Consider the following 17,638-nt stretch of genomic DNA (forward strand, 5'->3'; position numbering starts at 1 on the left):
TCATTTAATTATTACATAAATGCTAAATGAAGATAGAGGCAGCAGTTAAATAAAATAATACAACTACGTAAAGAACTAATAATAGACGTTTGGACCAGTTAGTGAGTAATGTTCATGTGACGGCAGCTGATGGTAAAAACACAGAGTCAGTGTGTTTTCTGACTTTTTGGGAACTTTCCTTTTGACCGTTGTGCAAGATGTCGACATGTTCAGTCTGTGGTTATGTGTGTGTGTGTGTGTGTGTGTGTGTGTGTGTGTGTGTGTTTGTGTGTGTGTGTGTGTGTGTGTGTGTGTGTGTGTGTGTGTGTGTTTGTGTGTGTGTGTGTGTGTGTGTGTGTGTGTGTGTGTGTGTGTGTGTTTTTGTGTGTGTGTGTGTGTGTGTGTAAACAGGCTGAGGTCAGAGCATCTAGAGCAACGCTACACTGATTTCTGGATGTTTAACGTGTATATAATTTAATTTTATTGCATGTTTGACATCTGAAAACATTAACAGCAGTAGTGATTTATTATGATAGAAACAAAAAATAACAAAACAGCATTAAACCAAAAGAAAAACCAAAAAGAAACCTAGATAAATATATTCGACAGCTCATTAAGTTTAACTGCTTTAACAGAAGTTTCACTCTTATTCACACACTGACTCAGACAGCAGTGACAGTGCCCAGTGTGTGTAATGAACGTGGTTAACCTGATAATACATACAGGCTGCAGTACCATTATAAACCACCAGATGGAGCTGCAGTACCATTATAAACCACCAGGTGGAGCTGCAGGCAAACCAAATGCTGCCTGACTGATAAACACTTCAGTTTGTATCATGAAGCATTTATATAGAAAATATACTGAAGAGAAAATATGACAGTTAAACTCACAACAATCCTCTCCTCTTTATCTTTATTCCTCCTTTCTTCCTCTTTTTCTCTTCCTCCCTCTTCTTCTTTCTTCCTCTTCTTCTCTTTCTCCCTCTTCATCTCTTTCTTCCTCTTCTCTTTCTCCCTCTTCTTCTTTCTCCCTCTTCTTCTCTTTCTCCCTCTTCTTCTCTTCCTCCCTCTTCTTCTTCTTCCTCCCTCTTCTTCTCTTCCTCTCTTCTTCTTTTTCTCCCTCTTCTTCTCTTCCTCTCTCTTCTTCTCTTCCTCCCTCTTCTTCCTCTTCCTCCCTCTTCTTCTTCTTCCTCCCTCTTCTTCTCTTCCTCTCTTCTTCTTTTTCTCCCTCTTCTTCTCTTCCTCTCTCTTCTTCTCTTTCTCCCTCTTCTTCTCTTTCTCCCTCTCTTTCTCTTTCTCCCTCTTCTTCCTCTTCCTCCCTTCTTCTTCTTCCTCCTCTCTCTTCTTCTCATTCTCCCTCTTCTTCTCTTCTCTCCCTCTTCTTCTCTTCCTCCCTCTTCTTCCCTTCCTCCCTTCTTCTTCTTCCTCCTCTCTCTTCTTCTCATTCTCCCTCTTCTTCTCTTCTCTCCCTCTTCTTCTTCCTCCCTCTTCCTCTCTTCCTCCCTCTTCTTCTCTTCCTCCCTCTTCTTCTTCCTCCCTCTTCCTCTCTTCGCGATATTTCGATGATGTTTAATCTAATCTTTAAACTAAAATGATCCACATCCAGCAGTTACTGATCAACATCATCATTCATTAGGATTCATGTTTCTGTCCAACCGGCTGAATGTGAAGTCCAATAACCCTTTCATGCATGAATTATGATGATAACCTCAGTCAGGATTTTTTTCGTTTCTCTTTAGGCATGAAAAAACAGATTTGAACTTCATTTTTTCCTTCACCAAATGATGTACTATTACATTATGATAACATAAATCAACTGATCCTACAACCAAAAACATTACTGCAGGTTTAGTGGTAGTGTATGGGATGACACACAAATGTCCACTGTGGTGGCTGAAGTGTAACTACGTCATTAAAATCCTTTCATACATAAGAAAACAGCTTTTGAATAGCTGTCCACTGCAGTGACCACTATGCATGAAAGGGTTAAAAAAAGAAACACTTATTCTTCTCTTCAGGTCCTTCTGCTGAGTTATTATATCCCATACCTGCCAAGCCTGTTCTACTGACCGGTCAGCCACATCTGGGTGTTCATATCTACAGTAAATACAGTCAATGCTCACTTCATATGGATGAATTTAGCATTTCATAAACAACAACATCTCATTTAATTTCTCATTTCAACATTATAACAATGACTGACTGCTGTGTGTCTGGAGTTCATTTAACACATGCAGACAGTTACTCAAACATTTCCTGATTCCATTTTCAGTTTTCTCTTTTGTTCTTTTGAAGTGTGTTTTTTGTTTGCTTCACATATTAATAAAACTAGATTTAAGAGGTGATTCATTTCATTTGATTTTAGGTTTAATATCGATGGAAGGAGTTTGAGCAGTAACATAAAGTTTCCCATCGCGTTTCTCTTTTCTCTTTAATCAGAACAGCTGGATGTTTAGTCTCATAATGAAGGGTTAGGGTTAGAGTCACATCTGCTGGTAGTGAATCAGATCACACACACACACACACACACACACACACACACACACACACACACACACACACACACACACACCCACACACACACACACACACACACACACACACACACAAACATACAAAGCAGCTGTGTGTGTGTTTGTGTGTTTACATCCAAACAAATCACAGCATGATCACAGTCCATCTCTAAACCTTTTAGTGGATGCTGCTTCAGTTCACATCAACAATAAAAACAGACTAAACACATGAAGTTAAATCTGGAGAGACACCTGAAAGCTTTGCAGGACAGAAACCAGAACTCCTTCAAATCTGAAGTGGAGCAGGCTGAAAACCTTCTGATACAGTAACAGTTTGAATAAACACTAAACAGGCTGAAAGTGTGTTTGAGGATGTTTGTAATGACTAATGTTCACTCATTCAGTGGGTCAGCTCCCATTAAAGGTCCAGTCTGTACATTTTAGTGGCATGTAGCAGACAGCGAATATATAAATCATCATCAAACCCATCATATTGTCTATGTAGATAATAAACAATAAAACAGATCATGCAAATAAAAGATCCAAGGTAAAAAATAAAGACAATATAGAATAGTTAAATAACACTGAGGGGCCCAAACAGCAAAGGCCTGGTCCCCTAGTGACATGTGGACTTATAGGAACCAACAGTAGGGCCCTGATGGAGGATCTCAGGCAGCAGTCAGCAAATCATGAATAGAAAGCAGGAGCCTGACCATTCAATGCCTTAAAGACCAACAGCAAAATCTTAAAATCAATTCTAAAATTGACAGGTTTTCAGTGAAGCTCAGCAGACTTGGAGTAATGTGATCTCTTCTCTTAGTAACTGAAAGCTTGACTGCAGTGTTTAAAAATAAATAAATAAATTAGATTGTTGAATTAAGTGAGAACACTGTATTTCACACACTGCTGAGAAGTAAAACACAAAATGTTAACTTGTGAACTCTGGAAACTTTTGTGACATCATCGTGTTGTTTGAAGATCTGCGTGTTTGTTTGTTGTTACGAGTTCGTTGTGCTGTTGCATGTTGGGAGCTCAGGGGACGACGCTGCCCTCTAGTGGCCCTCCAGTTTCATCATAATGAGTGTTAATGCTTCTGAAACAAATGCGATCATTAACGAGGTCCACTGTGAGCTGCTTCCTAACAAAACTCTTATCAACAGTCTCTGATGGTAATTAACCCTCTGGGAGCAAAGAGGATACATGTTTATCAGTGAGTAATGAAAGCTCCTGGGATTCACTGATGATCCTCTGACTGCATCACAAAAAGTCTAACAAACTGACCGACCCCCCCCCCCCCTCCTCCCCCCCAAAGGAAGTCCACCGTGCTGTCAGTCCATTTTAGTGGCCAAACTGTGTAATTACAACTTCAAGGTGTATCACATGATGCACCACACAGGCCCAAGAAGCATTTTTCCTACACACATACATTAATTTGAGAATCACAAAAACTTAACAAGGAGCCAGCTGAAAGTTAGCCAGCAGAAGTCTCTACTGAATAGAATATAATGCCTTTAATGTCATTGTACATTAACATACAAAAAAAACTGTACCCCATTTACTGAGCATGCTCTATGCGCTCAAAAATTAAAAAAAATATTGTGGCTGCATGTGCCAACAGTCTCATGGCAGTTTGTGAAATAGTCTACAGATTTGTGCACGATTTGGACACGAAGTTTACTTTTGTGACACGAAGCCTGAACAGAAGCAGAAGCTCTCTCTGCTGTCAACTATACATAACTATGTAAAATGATTATGAACACTGATCATAATGATTTATAAACACAAAGTAATTGGGAAATCATTTTAGTCCTGTATAAATGTAATTTATGGCAGACACGGTTGCTTTGGTGTCATTTTGAGCTGTGCTTGTGTGAGAACGCTGTTTTTCTCCAGAGAGAGCGAGCGGCGCCATGTCCGTTGCCCCCTGAACGCCTCACTGCAGCTTTTAATTCAATTAAGCTGCTGGTCACTGAGAGGACACCTGGGAGCTCTGAGGCCACGGAGACGTTCATTACAGCCCATATACGGCTCCAATGAATCCTAGTCACCTCCTGAATCATGCTGTTTTTGCCACCGAGGGAATTAAACACTGAAGCAACTTTAACACTTGAAAGGTCAAAGGTCAAGCTTCTGAGAAGAATTCCTGCAGATATGGTCTGCAGTAACAAATGCATCTAAAGGAAGACAACAGCCGCAGATGTTTAAACATATCAAACAAGTTTTATATTTTACATCATTATATTTTTCCAGCTGTAACTTTTGTCACATCCTGTTTGAAGTTTCTGTTGCGTTTTAGTTCCTGTTTTATTTTGAAAGGTTTTCTCCTTGTGTGTTTTCTGTTGCTTTTACTTCCTGTGTTTTCCTGCCTTAGTTGATTTCCTGATGTGTTTCACCTGTGTCCTGTAATCACTCCTTGTATTTAAGGTTTGGTTTTCGGTTCAGTCCCTGTTGGATCCTCTGTGTTATTTAAGCTTGTTTTGGTTCTGTTTGAGTTCCACCTGTTTTGAGTCAGTCTGCTTTCTCCAATTCTGGTCCTGAGATCTTGTTTTTCATGCTCAAGCTACAATAATGCTTCGTTCAGCTCCTGTCTACCTGCTAGTCCAGTTATTTCCCACCTCAGCATGTTTCCCACTGTTGTGTGTGTAAAAAGTCATATAAAGCCTTTTCTGGCTCCAGGGGTAGCTGATGGTGTCACTTTGAAAAGTTTAAACATATGGAGATGTGGAGTTAGAAGGAAGTGAGGTTTCTGGACTTCTGTATCTCCTCATCTCTGCTGGAGGTTAGCAGCTCGGCTACGTTAGCCGCTACTAGCATACCACAGAATAATCTCCTATAAGAACTGTTGGAGGTCCAGTTGCATTGTGGGTTATGAAGGATTTAACTAGGAAGAACAATATGTTGAATAAAAAAAGAAGAGATTTTGATCTCTGTGGAGAACTCAATTAATTAAAGTGAAGACATCGAACTAAATCTGCTCCAAGGTTTTCTGTGTCAGTGTAGTTAGTTTACAGTAATTCAATTTAACACAACGTTAATTAAAATGTACAACATGTGAACATCATATAAACTTATCTGACAAAAGTTTGCAATTAGTCAAACTACTAAACTCATTTAAATGCATTGAACTGGACTTTTGTGGCCCCTGGAGTCCGGGACAGTTGCCCTTTTCTGTCCAGCTGGTGATATATCCGTACCTGGATGGCTTGTACTACAAATTCGAAATGTAGTTTTAAAGATGGCCCAAAAACATTTCTTTCTGTACTTATTCCAACTCAGAGTAACAGATTGTTCAGAATGTCTTCCTGTGCACTTAGTTAAAGGTTGAGAGTGAGAATGCAGAAAGAAAGATTTATAATTATTAGATAAATAAGAATAAAAAATAAAAAAATGTAAAGGGAGTTTGAAGAAACTAATAATTATTATGTCATTCCTTGATCGCTGAAAGTTGTAGGGAAGGGTAATGATGTTAGAATTCCTTAAACCCTCTGAGCCGTTATTTCATGTTATTTGTTGAGTTTGAAAAGAGAGACGCAATTTAGTTCAGCTGGTGGGACGTTGAGGTTAGCTGAGACTTCCCTGCAGGCTTCTTTCTGCCTCATGGTATTAATTAACAAACTGTCACTGTAACAACAGCAAGCAAACATAGTGGTGAAACAGTGAGGTCATATTTACATGACATTACTGAGCATGACAGGCCCCATAGGCTTCACAACGCAATAATGAAATTTGTTGCAACAAGTTAATTTCCTCTTAGCTCATGAGCATGAAATACTAACCTCATATCAAATAGCCAAAATCTTACATCACTTGATATCTGGTGCAAAACTTAAATCATTCTCTTTAATCATTCTCTTTGCCAGATAACAACAGTACTGAACCTCGCCTAAAGTCCCCAGACTGAGGCTCCATCTCCACATCGTGAGAAAAGCAGCCCACTGACCATTCACACAAAAGGGTGTGTCAGTTATTTAACCATCGCCACATTCGTCAAATACTTAGATAACACTGTCACACATGTAATACTCAATAACTCTCTTGCTGAAGCTGCATGAAACAAATAAGTAGAAGCTTACAAAATGAGGTAATTCTTCTCTGGACAGCGCAATAAAGGTAGATCTGTGTATGAGCAAATACAGTATGGACATCAAACCTTCCTATGTCCGGTCCAGGGATGGAATTTAAAAATCTACTTCATTTAACTTGGATTTTTTACCAATAAGCACAGACACATCTAGGTATTCCAACTGTAAACAAGGCCCATTTATAGCTAAACACGTCCATATGGTCTAAGGTGGATATGGGACACTGTTGAACACATACTGTTTCTAAGAATATGGACCATCACCTCCCTGGTGTGGAAGGAGCAGGAGTTAGTGCAGAAGTTGGAGCGGTACCATCTAAACATAGTTGGGATCACCTCTATACACAGCAACGGTTCTTGAGCCAAACTCTTGGAGAGAGGTTAGGGTTAAGCCTTGTCTTTTCTGAAGTGGTGAGACATGTCAGCCAGTGTGAGGGCATTTATGAGCCCTCGGCTTGTCCCCTCATGGAACAAGAGAGTGGCCTACTTGCCTCTAGATGTTGCAGGGAGAAAGTCTAAGACTGCAGATTGTAGATATGCGCCGAACAGGTCAGAGTACTTGTGACTGATTATTGTGGAGAAACTTGTGGGGAGTGCTGCAGGGGTATGAAGTATCAGGGCTGTTGCTATGAACCATTCATTCCTTTATAACCAGAATGAGGGCTGTGTCCACATTCTTAACAGGAAGCCAAATACATGCTCAATGGGCTCTGCCTTAGCGGTCCCTGTCACTGATTCTGTTTGTTAATGGACAGGATCTCAAGGCGCAGCTGAGGGGAAGAGATAGGGTAAGGAACTCAGACATATAGAGGGCGCTCAGAGTAGATGCAACGAAAGAGGGTGGTCTAGGTATCTGATTAGGATGTCTAGGTTAGGGTGATCCAGTAATGTCCAAATTGGTAGGAGACCCCCATACTTCAAATGCGTACGCAAACCCCTGCAAACTCACACACTGCAAAATAAATGGTAAATGGTAAATGGACTGTACTTATATAGTTGTTATGACCACTCAAAGCACATTTACCCTACGTTGCAGACAAGGGAGTCAGATAAGAAAAGACATATTGTTCTGGAGGGCATGGACCAACAACATGAAAATGGACAAGTATTTGAAGATTCTGGAAATACCTTCAGAAGAGCAGACAGCTCTGGGGTTTTCATACATCCCAGAGTATTCCATCTTTGACAGAAAAGCATGCTTAGTACTAATAATAGGCTGATCAGGTTCCCAAGAAATAACTTTGAAGGATAGAAGTGACATAAGTAACCTGTCAGAAGGAAGAGCATTATGCCAGTTGTGAAATTTAAACTTCTAAATTAATAATAAGTGAATGCAGCCACATACTGACTTTCTTTCAGCAATGCTGACTGTGTGGTGTTAAAATTATATACAATGCTCATTTCTTACATTTGATTGACAAAACTACAATCACTGCCAACCTTCATTAGTCAAACATGTCCATTGACGTGACTGCTGGCATTGTAATACCTCCCAGATGACTAAATCTCTTTATAAAAACTGCTACAGATTGCGATCTGGCAGACGGTTGGCTTGTAGGTATCCGGTGACTGCAGGTACTACAAGAGAAACAGAAGGTAATATACAAATGTTCTAATTATTATACTTATACTTTCTGTAGTTATAGCTCTGTCTTTTCTGTCTGATCACTGAGATTTACAACAATATCTATATGACAAATAATGTGATACATGTGACAAATCAGCACCTTCCCCTTTTGTTTCTTTTGTTTCAGGTTGATGGAAAACTACACAATCAACAGCTTGACCCTCGAGCTGGAGGGGTTGAAGGTCACACAGGTTTCCATGTACCCTGTCTTTTTCTTTTTCTTGTTCTCTTACATAATTATTATAATAGCTAATGTCGGCATTGTTGTCCTAGTTTTCATTGACCAAAGCCTCCACCAGCCCATGTACCTTCTTTTTTGCAACCTGCCAGTCAATGATATTGTAGGGAATTCGATCATGGTGCCTCGTTTGCTTTCAGACATCTTGCTGCCTCCCTCTGAACGCCTCATCAGTTATTATGAGTGTCTAGTCCAAGCTTTTACCACACACATGTTCGGCACCACTTCTTACACTATACTCATGATTATGGCCTTTGACAGATATGTTGCCATCTGCAATCCACTGCACTATGCTGCCATAATGACCAACAAGATGGTGATCAAGCTGACAGTTTCTGCCTGGGGAGTGGCCTGTGTTTTAGTTGGGATTCTGCTCGGTCTGACCATACGGCTGAACCGATGTGGGACTCGGATAACAAACCCATTCTGTGACAATGCCTCCCTGTTTAAGCTCTCCTGTGAGAATGTGTTTATTAATAATGTCTATGGCCTCACTTTCACTGTAGTCCTGTTTACAGCTTCTATAGGCAGCATGGTTATCACCTATAGTAAGATTACAGTTGTTTGTTTGACGAGTAAGAGTAAGTCTTTGAACAGTAAGGCCTTGAAGACCTGCAGCACTCATCTCTCTGTTTATTTAATTCTGTTTTTGAGTGGAATGCTAATCATAGTACTGCATCGCTTCCCTCAGTACTCAGACTACAGAAAAATCTCTGCAATTTTGTTTCACATCATCCCCGGCAGTTTGAACCCGATTATTTATGGTGTTCAGTCAAAAGAGATACGAAAATTCCTGTCAAAATTGTTCCAGCCCAAAAAGGTTTTGTCATCATCATAATGTTAATACAGTGATTTTTTTTTCATAATCATCATTTTGAAGATTAAGTTTGCTTATATTGTTTTTCATGAACCTATTTCTTTTTTATGAAACACTTTGAGCTGCATATTTGCATGAAATGTTAAAAACAAACAAGTATCATTATTATTTTAATTATGAAATGGACGTGGATGGGTCGAGTATCTGCTAATACATTATCAATAGTAGATTCTGGACCTTTCTATTTAATATTTTCACCAGAACTTAATCAATTTATTGCAGTAATTTAAGTTGTAATGTCTGTTTTGAATAGTTTTTCTGTAATATACATTTTATTGTGAGTTTGATGAGTTCCACTGTGTAAGCCTTTTGCTTCTTGGCCTCTCCTGTCACATCTGTTTCACTTTTGTTATCTGTTATGCTGTTGATAAAATAAAACAAAAGTTCACCTTTAACCACTACTGTAAAAGGAAGTTAATTCATTTCAACATCAACAAAGTTCATAACATTTACTAACTTAAAATCAGGATACAGAGATCACACAAACCCACTATTCATAAAATCACATATGCTGAAATTTTTGGATCTGGTCAAATTCAGAACGGCACAAATAATGTACAAAGCGAGAAATAACCTATTGCCAAAAAACATACAAGGAATGTTTTGTGAAAGGGAGGGGGGATATAATCTAAGGGGAGACCTAAATTTAAAAAAACCAAAGGTCCGAACAAATATGAAAAGCATGTGCGTATCGAGCTGTGGGGTGACTTTGTGGAACAGTCTGGAGACAGAAATAAAACAAAGTGCAAATATAAATCTGTTTAAAAAAAGGTACAAAGAAATATTTTTAAACAAGTACATGGAAGAGGAAGTCTGTTAACGGAGGACAATGAGGGATGAGGTACAGGGATGGAGGTGTTTAAGTGACTCAGGTGCACGTTGGTTGGATGTGTGTGTATGTATTTATGTTTGTACATAAGTATGTCTATCTATGTATGTTTGTGTACATGTGTGGATGTGGATGTAAATATGGGGATGTGTATATATGCGTGTATGTATGTATGTATGTATGTATGTATGTATGTATGTATGTGTGTATGTATGTATGTGTGTATTTTTGGTGGAGGAGGTTGAGAAATGTGGCAATGATTTGTGGTGTTGATAACAGTGGGTATGGATGTGAATGTTGACATTGCATTTGGTGTTGGTAGGAAATTGTAGGATTTTGTGATTTGATTGGGAACTGGCAAGCACTGATTTGAGAGGTGGGGGTGGGATTCAATAAGTTTTGACTTCTTCCCACTCCATTTCCAATGTGGTTGACAGTGCATTATATTTTCTGTCGGGTGTAGGTTCACTATTTTCGGTGAGAACATTGTGCTTTCATTTTTTATGTTAAAAAATTAATAAATAAATAAAATTGCTATGTCACTACAGTCACTGAATTGGATTGGATTTTGAATTCTTTACAATAAATGTACATAAAACACCCCACTTTTTTTCTCTCAAAACTAGCAGAGCTTTCAAAAGTTATACTGAACTCTATAGCCAGAACTCTGAGACACATTTACTGACTGACATTCACTGACTGTCAAAGGTCTGCTGGGTTTCTGACCCTTTCCTGCAGAGACAGAGTCGGACAGTAACTGCTCATGACTGATCTAATACAAAGTAAAATGATCTTCAGCTGCAGTTTGTTCAGATCTCTGTCACACACTTATCCTTACTGAAGGTCTTACTATACATCAGAGCGAAAAGAAAAGGCCAACCACTGTGTGTTCTGAATGGACCCATACTGTCCACCAGGCCCTGAGGCACTCAGTGAGGACTGGGTGGATCTCAATCAGTTGAATCAGGCTGGTGTATTCTTCAACTTGTCAGTGACCCATTACCAACATCCCATTCAGACTCACATACCATCGGGTGCTTCACAATACTGTCACTAATTCTGTAAAAATGTAAATGTCTAGCCCTCCTTCAGAAATAAATGGATGCACAATGTTTGACTGTTGAATGAAATCAAAAAATGATTGACTGATCAGCACGATCATGAAATTATTGTGTCAAAAACGTATACAAGCAAACCCCACAAATATTTAGTGGTTTTTACAGCATATACAAATGGTAAATGTTAAATGGACTACATTTATATTGCACCTTCCAGCATTTTACACTACAGGCCAAAAATCACTGATGGCCATGCAAGGTGAGTTTCTAATCATTCATGGATACAGTCACAAACCGGTGGTGCAGGCTTTGGGGGCAATTTGGGGTATAGCATCCAAAGACACTTCGTAATGTGGACTGGAGGAGCATGATAACAATATGTAAAAAGTCAGTATCAACAGTTGCCAAGTAACCGTTGACCTGTCAGCATGTGATGCAGCTGATGGCCACTGATACAACATATAAAAGTGTCTGCTGGTTCAGTTCTGATCTGGGTGGAGGGTGGGTCATGTTGCTGAGACTAAAGTTGACAGAAACTTCCTCAGCTGCTGTTTCATTGTGTTTATGTAAATGTAATTGAGCTGTATGTTGTTGTGCTGTACACAGCAGAAACATTTACATTTTGTTATGAGCAGACATATCCTTCATTTTCTTGAGTAGTTTAGAAATGAGTGCTTGTTGAAGGAGGATGTGTTAAAAATCTGATCTTCTACCTTAAAAACATTTTACATAAACTGATCTCGAAGCTGTTTTAAAAGGCTGATTTGTCACACAGCTAGATCTCTGTCATTTCTACATTCACTCTATTACAGTGAAGGTGAACAGAATCATGTTTCTGCAGCTCACCGCAGTGAAAAATGACAGCAATGTGTCTTTGTAAATGATGTTACTGTTACTCTGGATAAGAATAGTGCTCATTTGTAGAAATTACATTCAGTAAAATCTGTTCACAGTACAGCTGGGACATTGTTCAATTCTTTAAATGTCATTTAAAGTGAGTGCAGAGGCACTTTAAACTCACAAAGTCAGCTCAGGGTACAAATCTTTTGTTAACGGAGATGTTATTCTCATTTTGATTAGGAAATATTTCAGATTCTCTTCATTAAAAGTAAAGTTCAGTTATCTTAAAACAAAAGTCACATGCCCATATGTACAAGTGTTATTGGTCACTGTAATTGTCTTTCAAGTTCATGCTATCTGTGAAGTCATCTCTTTTTAAATGTTGGTGTAAATTTGTGAATGTGGGTATAGTTTTAGGAAAATATGAATCTATTCTATAAGGTATTAACAGAGTCTCAAATCTATGTGAAATCTTAATGCTTTTCCTAATCTTTAAAGATATGGAAAACCAGACTGTAAGTAAGGATATCCTTCTCCTGGAGAGGTTACAGGTCACCTCCCAGTCTTCCACCACTGCCTTCATCCTCCTCCTCCTCGTCTACATCTTCATCTTGGTGTCCAACCTTGGTCTAGTGGCCTTGATCTTTAGGACCAGGAGCCTCCACCAGCCCATGTATCTGCTCTTGTGCAACATGAGTATTAATGATGCATTTGGGGCCACGATAGTTATACCTCATGTACTCAGAGATATTTTAATATCAAACTCAGAGCGTTACATTCATTACTTCTGCTGTGTCATTCAGGGCTTCTGTGTTCATTTCCATGCAAGTGCTTCTCACAGTGTGCTTATGATTATGGCTTTTGACCGCTATGTTGCAATCTGCAACCCCCTGCGATATGCCACCATCATGACCAACAGGATGGTGGTGAAGCTGTCGGTTGCAGCATGGGCTGTAGTCTTTATCATGGTGGCGATCCTTGTGGGGCTCAGCGTCCGGCTGTCACGCTGCAGGCGAGTTATACTCAACCCCTTCTGTGATAACGCCTCCTTGTTCAGCCTCTCCTGTGAAAGCCTGATCATCAATCACATCTATGGCCTCGGCTACACGGTGGTCCTGCTGGGTTCCTCCATGGGAAGTGTGACTCTCACCTACTTAAAAATTGCTTATGCTTGTTTGCGTAACAAAAACAAGATTTTGAACAGCAAAGCGCTGCAGACCTGTGCCACCCACCTGGCTGTTTACATCATCCTGCTGGTGTCTGGCTTCATCATTGTCATCCTGCACCGTTTCCCTCAGCTGTCAGGCCACAGGAAGGTGGCATCCTTCCTGGGACATGTTGCCTTGCCTACCCTGAATGCTGTTATCTACGGGCTGCAAATTAAAGAGGTCAGGAAGACGATCAAGGCCGTGTTCAACAATAATAAAATATCTCTGATGAATGTAAAATGATACACAGAAAGATGAGCAAAAGGTACATTTTTTACACAGAATGCTCAAAGAATATAAAAATAATCATTGCTTTTATGGTACTATCACTGGTACTTTCAAAATTCAGCAACTGTTGAACTGTTGGCCATATTATTATCATTATTCTTGTTCAATAAGGCCTGAACATAGTTTTGTTCATCACTTAGTTCTTACTCAACCTTACTAACTTTAATGTGGGCCTGGTGTAGTTAAAGCATGTGCACTGTATGGGAAATACAAACAATACAATTAAAATAAATATACACTCAAGGAGAAAAATGTGGTTTGATATTAAACTCTTCAGACTCTTAAAAGTCTGAATGATTAGCCTACTCATGTTCCATGTAAACACCATGTAATGGATATATCGTGATAATCGTAAAAATGATAATAATAATAATAATGATAATGATCCTACATTTAATTTGTACCGTACTTTTTATTCATTGTGAAACTCAAAGTCCTGTGGTATTAACAACATATAACACACAACATAAAGAAAACAGTAATAAATTAAGATGTTAAAATGTAATAACTTTTTTAATATAAAAGCTTTCAGGCCTTTTATATTAGAGTCTCTGTGTTGCACTCAGACAGTTAGGACGGCTTGTCCACAGGTGTGGTGCAGTGTAGAAATGTTTTTGAGATGGTAGAAATAAGTTTACTATTTTCATTTATGATGAAAGCCAGAGAGGCCTAATATCCTGGGATACTACTGTACACAGTAGTTGAAGAAAATGAACTAAGAAAATATCTTCACTTAAGTTGAAGAAACTTAAAAACTCAATTGGTTCTTTGGCTATAAATAAAAAGTTTAGAAGGTTTGGGGACATCCAGCTTTGGAGGACATAATGAGTTAGTGAACTTTTTTTCACGTCAACTTCCTTGTAACAACTTTTTGTTGTTTTCTGCATATTTGTCCACCAACAAGTGGCTTGAAAGGTTTGACTCAAAAGGAGCGTCCTGGCTCCTGTTGATAAGACCAAAATGTTTTACACTGAAACCAACTAACCAACCGACCAGTCAATGTGTTTGTTTTTAAGTGGAAAGAGAATCAAAATTCATGCCTGATTAAAACTGAGTCTTTACATCCATCCATCCGTCCGTCCATCTTCTGCCACTCACAGGGGCAGCAGCATAAGCAGGGAAACCCAAACTTCCCTCTCCCCAGCCACTTCATCCAGCTCTTCCCAGGGGATCCCGAGGCGTTCCCAGGCCAGCCGAGAGACATAGTCTCTCCAGCGTGTCCTGGGTCTTCCCGGGGTCTCCTACTGGTGGGACGTGCCCTGAACACCTCACGAGGGAGGCGTCATAACTAGATGCCCGAGCCACCTCATCTGGCTCCTCTCAACACGGAGGAACAGCGGGTCTACTCCGAGCTCCTCCTTGATGACTGAACTTCTCACCCTATCTCTAACGGAGAGCCCAGCCACCCTACAGAGGAAGCTCATTTTGGCCGCTTGTACCCACGATCTTGTTCTTTCGGTCACTACCCCTGAGGTCACCAAACCGGATCCCCTCAACCTCCTGGCGTCTAGAAATCCCGTCCATAAAGATTATTAACAGGATCGGTGACAAAGGGCAGCCCTGGCGGAGTTCAACCCTCACTGGAAACAAGTCCGACTTATTACTGGCAATGCGGACCAAGCTCTGACACCGGTCATACAGGGAACAGACAGCCCGTATCAGGGGGTCCGATACCATGTACTCCCGGAGAACCCCCCCCACAGGACTCCCAGAGGGACACGGTCTTATCCAAGTCCACAAAACATATGTGGACTGATTAGGCAAACTCCCATGCACCCTGAAGGACCTTGCAGAGGGTGTAGAGCTGGTCCACAGTTCCATGACCCACACGAAAACCACATTGCTCCTCCTGAATTCAAGATTCGACTATCCCACGGACCCTCCTCTCCAGCACCCCTGAATAGACTTTACCAGGGAGGCTGAGGAGTGTGATCCCCCTATAGTTGAAACACACCCGCCGGTCCACCTTCTTAAAAAGAGGGACCACCACCCCAGTCTGCCAATCCAGAGGCACTGCCCCCGATGTCCACGCAATGCTGCAGAGTCGTGTCAATCATGACAGCCCCACAACATCAAGGGCCTTTAGGAACTCCAGGCGGATCTCATCCAACCCCAGGGCCCAGCCACCGAGAAGCTTTTTGACCACCTCGGCGACCTCAGCCCCAGAGATAGGAGAGCACACACCCGGGTCCCCAGGCCCTGCTTCCTTACCGGAGGGCGTGTCGGTGGGATTGAGGAGGTCTTCGAAGTATTAAGTATTTTTTCCACCAATCCACAACGTCCCGAGTCTAGGTCTGCAGCGCACCGTCCCCACCATACACAGTGTTGACGATGCACTGCTTCCCCCTCCTGAGATGTCAGATGGTGGTCCAGAACCTCTTTGAAGCTGTCTGGAAGTCGTTCTCCATGGCCTCACCGAATTCCTCCCATGTCCGGGGTTTTGCCTCAGCGACCGCCGCAGCTGCCCTCCGCTTGGCCTGTCGGTACCTGCCTGCTGCCTCCGGAGTCCCACAGGCCAAAAAGGCCTTATAGGACTCCTTCAGCTTGACGGCATCCCTCACCAGCGGTGTCCACCAGCGGGTTCGAGTACTGCCGCCAGGACAGGCACCGACCACCTTACAGCCACAGCACCGGTTGGCTGCCTTAACAATGGAGGCATGGAACATGGCCCACTCAGACACAATGTCCCCCGCCTGATAAATATTGTCACCCCTGCCCAGCGCCTCTCACCAGTGGCAACTCCAGAGTGGAACAGAGTCCAACCTCTCTCAAGAAGACTGGTTCCGGGCCCCATGGGTGCAGGCCCGGACACCAGGTGCTCGCCACTGAGCCCCACCCCCAGGCCTCGCTCCGGGGGGGGGGGGGGGGCCCGGTGACCCACGTCCGGGCGAGGGAAACGGAAGACCATATATTGCACTCGTCATAAGGGGTCTTGTGAGCTACGCTTTGTCTGGTCTCTCCCCCCGGACCTGTTTGCCATTGGTGACCCTACCAGGGGCATAAAGCCCCCGACAACAGAGCTCCTGGGGTCAATGGGACAAGCAAACCCCTCCACCACGATAAGGTAGTAGCTCCAATCCAATATGCCATAAAAGATACACATATACAGCACTGCAGCAGAGTGAGGTATAGTCCCCTAGGTTTATTTCCATAGTACTGAGTGCACCTATTACCGTAATGCCTGGCTTGGGCATTACCACTTCATTACCGTAACACCTGAAAGTGGGTGAGTGGAGGTCTTTAGGCCTACAGAGCTCCAAGTGGCCGGGAACATTAATGTCTGGGGAATCACAGGTTGCTCAGTTACCTTTTAAAAAGTGTTGGCCAGTTCACTCCTGGTCTGACTGGAAGAGGTTCACGTCAAGACAGGTAAATCAGACACGTACACTCATATTGTCTTACAATCATGTTTCTCACTGAACATTGAATGTATTGCATCGGATATGTCAAACATTTCACTGCAATAAAGATTGTTTGAAGTAACATTTAAATGATGTTGTTGAGCTGCTTTTTATTATAATTTTATATTTGTACCATAGAAAGTATGAATATTAATTGTTTGGCTAAAAACCTTTGACAGTGCAATCAAAATATGGATGAAAAATTTTGCCAAGATTAATAAAAAAAAAACATGAAACGAGGATCTGTGAGGTATATTATTCCTTACTGAAATACATTTTAACAACAGCATGTTAGACTGTTTATGGAAATGTTTTTAACCTTATTCAGTCTTACAAGTAAGTTGTGAGTCATAGTTATATGAAGTAGTGTGTTTTAAGGATATCAGTTTTGTTTGGGTGAAGCAGGCACAGCTGCCTGATTTATAAATACTGATATTCACCGCCTGCACAGGAATATTGGCTTTCCAGAAGAACAGTGTGACTTAATGTTTTTCTTCTTGTTTTTACTTCAAAGACAGATTGAACGTTGGCTTAATGACTACGATAAAACATGTTTTATTTGGATTAAAGCAAAGAGTTTCATAATACAAATATTATATAAATAATTATATTGATGATTATATTTCAAACCGTCATGTGTGGTAGTATGATTTTGAGCAATCTCTCAAAATCATCACAACTGTGATTTTTTACACAG

At 41.0% G+C, this 17,638-nt stretch overlaps 2 protein-coding genes across 2 annotated transcripts; both read left to right on the forward strand.

Moving 5' to 3' along the window:
- The first annotated feature begins 8,315 nt into the window (after positions 1-8,315).
- On the forward strand, positions 8,316-9,278 carry LOC128371055 (olfactory receptor 52D1). The gene has a single exon (XM_053331253.1). It carries the CDS (start codon positions 8,334-8,336, stop codon positions 9,276-9,278), a length of 945 nt encoding a protein of 314 aa, XP_053187228.1. The 5' UTR covers positions 8,316-8,333.
- Positions 9,279-12,544: 3,266 nt separating this feature from the next.
- Positions 12,545-13,495, forward strand: LOC128371749 (olfactory receptor 52N5-like). Its single transcript, XM_053332128.1, has one exon. It carries the CDS (start codon positions 12,545-12,547, stop codon positions 13,493-13,495), a length of 951 nt encoding a protein of 316 aa, XP_053188103.1.
- Positions 13,496-17,638: the final 4,143 nt, after the last annotated feature.

The sequence above is a fragment of the Scomber japonicus genome, chromosome 13 (genome assembly GCF_027409825.1).
Source record: "Scomber japonicus isolate fScoJap1 chromosome 13, fScoJap1.pri, whole genome shotgun sequence".
Lineage (NCBI taxonomy): Eukaryota > Metazoa > Chordata > Actinopteri > Scombriformes > Scombridae > Scomber > Scomber japonicus.